This window comes from Galeopterus variegatus, unplaced genomic scaffold (genome assembly GCF_000696425.1).
Source record: "Galeopterus variegatus unplaced genomic scaffold, G_variegatus-3.0.2 Scaffold9105, whole genome shotgun sequence".
NCBI classification, from domain to species: domain Eukaryota; kingdom Metazoa; phylum Chordata; class Mammalia; order Dermoptera; family Cynocephalidae; genus Galeopterus; species Galeopterus variegatus.
This window is the reverse complement of record NW_007735216.1, coordinates 1-6,985: the sequence shown is the minus strand read 5'-3', so window position 1 is coordinate 6,985 and position 6,985 is coordinate 1. Positions and strand designations below refer to the sequence as shown.

The 6,985-nt window shown below is 55.3% G+C and overlaps 1 protein-coding gene across 1 annotated transcript; it reads right to left on the bottom strand.

Annotated features, from left to right (window-relative positions):
- Positions 1-2,257: 2,257 nt before the first annotated feature.
- On the bottom strand, positions 2,258-6,982 carry HLX (H2.0-like homeobox; the record flags this gene model as incomplete). The annotated part of the gene is made up of 4 exons (XM_008593405.1): positions 2,258-3,103; positions 4,910-5,094; positions 5,803-5,982; positions 6,745-6,982. Coding segments are annotated over 4 exons (1,074 nt in total), but the record flags the coding sequence as incomplete, so codon positions are not given.
- Positions 6,983-6,985: the final 3 nt, after the last annotated feature.

Here is a 6,985-nt window from a genome sequence, read left to right as displayed (position 1 = left end):
TTGGCTGGTATGAGGCTGGAGCCTTCTTTGGAGGCAAGAGCTGGCCTTGAAGTACCGCAGGGCCGCACAGCTTTGGCTCGGGTGGGCGCTGAGTTCTCTGCCCGCTGCCGGCTGAAGCCGGCAAACGGAGGGGAATGCGGCGTCGGCTTGCAGTGGTTTGGCTGGCGGAACGTGGCGCTAGGAAACTCTTCTACCGAGACGAGCGCCCCACCCACCCACGCAGGCAAAATAAGGCCTTCTCTTTGCTTTGCCATATGGAGGAAAGCAGGGAGTTTTATTTGCGTGGTTTTGCACAGAAAGTGCTGAAATGGCCCGTCGACTGCCTGCCTCTCCTGTGTCTGTACGTGTCGGCGTGTGTGTCTCTGTTGTGACTGTGTGTGTGAGTATACGGGATGGGGGTGGGGGCGTATTGGGTCCCTACCACCCCCACCCGCACAAGGAAACGCGCTCTGGTCGCCATCGTTCTGTGTGTCTTTGTGCGCCCTTGTAGCCTTGCTCAGAGGGCTCGGGCCGCGGCGACTCCTGAGGCGGAGAGGCAGAGCCCTGCTCCGAGCAAAAAAGTCTTACTGCTTGGAGGAAAGCTCTGGTCTTGGGTGGAGAGCGGGAGGGGCAGCACCGAGGCTGTGCTCTGCTCTGGGGACCGCGCTCGGCCGGCTCCTCCAAGCCTCAGTCGGGCGGGTCTGGCGCCTGCGGGCCTCCCGCGCTCGGCCTTCCCTTCCGCGTCTGAAAACTCGTTCTTGGTTGACAATCTGTCTGCCCAGGCCGGCCTTGCTAGCACGGAGCACCGCCGGGAAGATCACAGTACCCGGGGCCCAGCGAGCCCGAACTGCGGCCTTTCTCCCCGGCCACCCTTACCGCCCAGAGTGGAGCCTTCGTCTTGCGGCTGCTCTTTTCCAAATGAACTTTAAACTTCTCCGGGGTTTGCGATATCCCTTTTCGATGAAATTGTCGAAGAACTCCCCTGCCAGGGTAAAACCCCGCAAGAATTTCGGGGCATAAATGTCAAGGAACTGGGAGGTGAGGGTGGCCGAGACAGGGGCGCTTCCTGTGAGCTCCTGAGGATCATCCAGCCTCCCGACTCCAGCCCCCAGGTGCCCGCCGCCTGGCTCACTTAGTCCTTAGCCTCCCAGCTCCGTGGCATCCCCTGGCCTGGACGAACTTGGCCTAGATAAAGCTTAATTCTACCTGAAATCTCATCATTACATTCCCTGAGTGGTGATTTCCTTCTCTTTTGAAGCCTCGGTCCCCGGCGAAGAGATGTGGGGGGACTGGTGGCAGGGGGCACCTCGAGGGCCCTGTAAGGAGCCGGGGTAGGTTCGGTTTGCATAAAGCACCAACCCCTCTCGGTCTCTCCTCCCAGCCCGGGATCCACTCCTCTATACTCGTATATGCCACCACTTTATTCTCCTTAACACCAGAAATAGATTTAAGTATCTCAAAATTCAGTGCTCTTGGGATATCCTGGATTCAGAATTTCAATATTTGGGGGAGTCAGAGGGAACGAATCTCGGCAATGAAGGCAAAATAGAATAAGGCAAAAATTGAGGTACAGAGTGAATCCCACAATTCGGATAGCATAGCCTTCAGAAGGCTTGGTGGAACTACCCAGCCCAGGCAGGGAGCCCAGGCATGGACCCCAGAGTAGGTGGAGAGGCTGCACAATTGGGGATAACAGCTAGCTCATGCTCCTATTTAAGTTGCGGGCCCCTTGTAGGGCGCTCTACCTTTCTTTTCTCTTCTCTTCTGGACAACCCTCCTGCTCCCTCTCCTCTCTTCACAGTGCTCTTTTCTCTAGGGGTTCAACTCCATTTGGGGGATGGGAAGATGGCTGGGGCATGGAATGGTCATCCTTGCGTCCCTGTGCCAGCTCTGGGACTTGCTTAGGCTTCTGGCTGTGCCGAGACGCACTCTGGAGCCACGGAAAGCCAGACACATACTCCTTGAACACAGACTCCGGATGGGGAAGGCATCTGCTCCACCTGAGGGATCCTATGGCCTGCTTCACTCTCAGGCCACGCACAGGGTCTCAGACCGCACACTCGGTGGCTGTTGGTGCTTGCTATGCGACCTCTGAACTAGGTGAAAACTTTAAGCCCCAACGCCGACCTCTGCAGCAAGGTGGCTCTGAAGTGGAGCCACTTTCCCCAAAAGCTCCAGCCCCCCACCTTCAGCTGTTGCCTTCTGCAGCTCCCCGGGAACTAAGGTCCGAGATTCCCTGGCCTTAATGCCTGCATTGACCCCAGCAAGCTAAGCGGCCTTTACAAACCGTAGTAAACATTTTATTTACAAGTTTAAGTCTTCCTAAGTGCAGCACGTCTTGCGCCTTTTGACACCCGCTGCAGGGAGGAACAGTTTAGTTAACTCTTCACAGTGCGAGCTGCTTGTGTCCTAGGAGAAGTGCTCCACTGGCGATGGGAGCCTTAGGCTGGGGAACACCAAGACTCCCCTCCGCTCTGGGCAGTGTGGGCTGCAGCCAGCCGGGGCGGCGGAGGGTGAAGTGTGTGATGAACGTCTGAATGGACACTTCCTGCGCCTCCGGCCCTTGCCCTGGCAAGATAAACTAGGCGCAAAATCCTGCCCGCGGCTGCAAGCCCGCACGCAGGGCCCCGGGCCCCCTTTGCCCTGGTCCAGTCTATAAGCCACCAAGTGGAGCTTGGGCAGGCTCTGGGCTTTGGGGAGCACTGCTGACTGTGGCCTGGGGCACAGGGAGCAGCTCCGAGGCGCCGCCACCACTGCCAAGGCTGGCGGTGCTACCCGAGTTGGTGCTGCTGCTCCTGAGGCTGCTGACGCCGCCACTGCTGGCGGGGATGAGGGCGCCCGCGGACGCGGCTGAGGCCTGGATAACTGTGGTTTGGTGCAGAGACCGCTCAGCCCCCTCAGTCCTCTCCGTGTCACTGGGGGCCATGTCCAGGGACTCAGAGTCGCTGCTCTCGCTCTCTGCCTCGCCATCAGAGCGGCTGGGGCTCCTCTCCTCCTGTTCCCCTTCTGCAGCCGGGGCTCCACCTGAAAGCTTCTCTCCGGCCTCCTTGTCCTTGTCTTTCTGGGCCTGGGCCTCCTTGGAGTGCCGCCACTTCATCCGCCTGTTCTGGAACCACACTTTCACCTGTGCAGCGCCACACAGGGAGACAAGAAGTGACACGGAGGTGAGACACAGGTTTGCTCGGATCTGACGCACTGTGCACCCGCAAGCCATCTCCTAAGGCAGGAAAGCACCGCTTACAATTCCCAGCCCTCTGCCAAGGGCCAGACACTGTGCTAGGTGCAGGTGACGAGAGACAGCCCAGGGGAAACAGGAGGCCAGTGATCATTGCCTAACAAGCCCACCAGGGCCGGTCTCAAAATGTGGCCTCCGACCTCACACCTGAAATGATCTGCGCGCTTGTTGCAAAGGCAGATTCCTGCACCAACCCCCAGCCTACAAAAGCTCTCTAGTCTAAATCAGTGCTTTTTAACCTTGCTTGAGTCAGGACACCCCATGAGAATCTGATTAAAGTTCATGACTCCTGGCCCAGAAAAATGCACATATACCCAAGATTTTGCACACACTTTGAATCGTTTGGTGAGCCAATGTTAAGAATTCCTGCTCTAAATTTGCTCTCTCTTTTACTGTTACTACCCCAAAAGAAGTCCCTACAAAAGCGATTCTTTTTAAGGAGGAACCATGAGGAGGAGAAATGGGAAAGAGGATTCAAAGAGTTAATCCCAGTGGGGTGGGGGCACGACTGGCCTTTCCTAGTAGAAGAGCATTTCCTTACCAGGTTTGCTCAAGTGCTGATAAGGACCATTGCTCCTGCCAGGGATAAACTAATTCTCCCAGGGGCTCAGAAAATGCTGAAATAAAACATGTGCAAAGTGGAGGTAGAGATGGGGCAAAGAATCTATATAAATATATACGATCCCCTGGGGGACTCAACGCGTTCACACAAGTTCCAGCTTCTCTTTTAAAAATAACATCCACAGCTGGTGGAAAATGGCTGGGCTCTTCCAGAGAGAGAGAGAGAGAGTGAGTGTCAGGGAGCGAAGAAAAAGAAGACTGCCTTAGGCTTCTGCCCTTCTGGGGACAGTCAGGACCGAGGGAGCAAGGGCCACTGCTGTGGAGTGTGAACGACAGACTCTTCTATAGTCAAAACTCAAAAAGAGAAGAAAGAAAGAAAAAGGAAAGAAAATAAAAGGAAATCATGGTTCCTGAATTTAAGAAAAAGAAAAAAATCAAATCAATTCAGGCAGGATAGATTTCCTAATGTCTTGAGAAAAAGTTCAAGTAGGCAGAACCTGCTGAAATGCTCTTGAGCATTCTAAGAAAATCTTTTTTCTTTCTTTCTTTCCTCACCGCCTCCCTCCCACCCGTCCCCCCACGGAGATTTTCTTCGGAGCCTAAACCGTTGGAACATCGGGCTGTGGCCACTCCAAGCGGACTCCTCGCCCTACTGGAGCTAAGTAATTCCGTTTGAAATGATATTTTCACTTCCTCACAACTGGGGATTTCACAATCCAGCAGCAGCAGAAGGAGGAGGAAGGGGGGGGGAGGACGAGAGAAAAAACCCAACAATCGCTTGCTTTTGGGTTTTTAACTCTTCTGAAATTAGCTGCCTCCTACAGCGAATTGCACTACAGTTGAGTACCTAATTATTATCTCCCGTGGCCTATTTGCTTTCTCGGCGCTGCTTTTGCCCATTGGCCAAAATAAACATTCAGTGCTTGTTGACACACATCTCGGAAATGGGCTATCTCTCCGTCCGTCTCCCTCACCCCACCCCCACCCTCCCTTCCTCCTGCCTCAAGTTGCGAAGTTCACAAAGCCTGGTGAAATTCAAGAGCTTGTGTTCCATCGCAGGAAGCGAGTCGGCCAGGGTGCCGGGCGCCGCTGCCCGCCCGAGGGCGCTGTGCGCTGCAGTCCAGGTGGGCTTACCTGAGCGTCGGTGAGGCCCAGCATCGCCGCCAGCTGTTTTCGGTCCGGCTTGGTCACGTACTTCTGAATCTCAAACCTTTTCTCCAGGCCTTTCCTCTGCAGGTTGGAGAAGACGGCGCGGGACCAGGAGCGCTTCCTCTTGTATGTCTGCGGCATGGTGTCCTTCGTGAGCACGGCATAGGGACCTGCCGCAGGGCGGGAGCGGGACGGAAGAGAGAGAGACAAGAGCGCCGCATTAGTGCCCTGTCCGTGGCCAGCGGGCCTGGGGCTCACCCTGCTAACGGTGGGCTCCAGCCCCATTCAAAAAGCACTCCACACGCATACCGCATGGCTTCTCTAAGGAGGAATTTTACAGCTCTTAATGACGAAGGTCGGAAGGCCTAAGGCATGCATGGCCATCAGACATGTGAAGAGTAGGCGAAAATGTCCCTCAGGCCAGAATGATCTACAGATGACAACCCTGAGTCTCTACTGTGTGTGTGTGTGTGTGTGTGTGTGTGTGTGTATGTGTGTGTGCGCGCGCGAGCTCCCAGACGGAGACATAACCTTGCCGTGCAAAAGTGTTTGAGGTCATCCCAAAACGTGTGTTAATAAGCAACACCTCCTGATGCTGCATTTTCGAACCACCCTCAGGGGCGAAAAGACCGTGGAAGGCCCCCACCAGCCTGTGCGCACACTCTCGGCTCCCCGGGCTCCCCTACTCCTTTCCCAGGGGAGACGCCCGAAGCGAGTGCTAGATCGCTGAGAATCTTTCGGTTTCTCTCTCTCCCTGACCTCGTAGCCTCCCGCCCCAACTGCGAGATTGCGACACGGCGGCCACCCCTTGAGGCGTCAGTCTGAGATTTCTGCCAGTCGACTTGATAGTTGGGCCACAGTCTGGAGGTTTTCCGTACCTGGAAACGTGTCTTGGAACTGATGCTGAACCGAATTTCTTGGGTTCGAGCTTAATGGACTCAGGATAGCAGAAGCCTCATTCATGGGATCTAGAGACGCGAAGAACTGGCCTGCGGAGGGCTGCAGGCCCGGGAGATGCACCCCTGCGGGCCGCCCACCGGTTAACAAGGATGTGAGATCTGGGGATGAGGGAAGAGAAGAGCTGGTTACACCTCGGACAAACACACTCTCTGGGCCGATTTGTGCCTCCCCTTCCCCTCACCCTCCATTCGGTTTTACTGGAGCGAAGCCATGAGAGCCCCCCGTCTTTGCTGAAACTTCTCCCGACAGTCCCCAAGGAACAATGCACCAAATGCTCCTGTGTGTGCCGCTCACGTCCACGTCCACGCACGTAGCACGGAAGGGCTATACGGAAAAGGGCCCTAAGGACGTTACTTTCAGGTGCCTCCTAAGAATTCCACGGACCTAGAACCCCCACCTCAGAAGCCCCCAGTCTGCTCGCTCCTCTCTCTGCTCGCTCCTCCCGGGAGTTCAGACCGATGGTTTTGTTTATCTACATTCCTTGGGTGGAATTTACTAGAAATTAAATAAATGGAAGGGAAAGTGTTCCCCCAAAGGGCTTTCCCTGACAGAAAATATGTTCTCCCTCTAGATATGTAATTAAAGAGACAGGCCGTAGTCATTTTAGCACATGTTTACAACAACCATTTTTATGAATATTGATTCTTCGACGTGTGTTTTAAAAGCATCCACGGAGTGATTTTTTTATGTAGAGCAGGTGAGTTTTAGACCTAGTATTTCTTAGCTTTCTTACAATTCGTTCTCTTCTCCCCCATTTTACCTATTTGTCCCTAATTGTAAAAACGCTCCGAGGCATTCCAAACCCGCCTGGAGTTCGGGCCGCGGTCAAAGGGGCCTGCAGCCTCCCGCGCAAGACCTACCTCTCAGTGTGTTGCCTTCCTTGACTTTGGGGTCAAATTCTGCAGACAAAATGCGGTCAATTCCGAATTTGAGGTCTTTGCTGGACGGCGCTGGGGCCGAGCCGCTGTGGTGGTGGTTTGGAACCACCCGCGTCCCCGAGGCAGGAGGTGGCGGGGCGCCGGCCCGGGGTGGAGGCGGCGGCTGTTGCTGCGGCGGCTGCTGCGGGTGATGGTGGTGGTAGGCGGCCGAGAGCGGAGACAG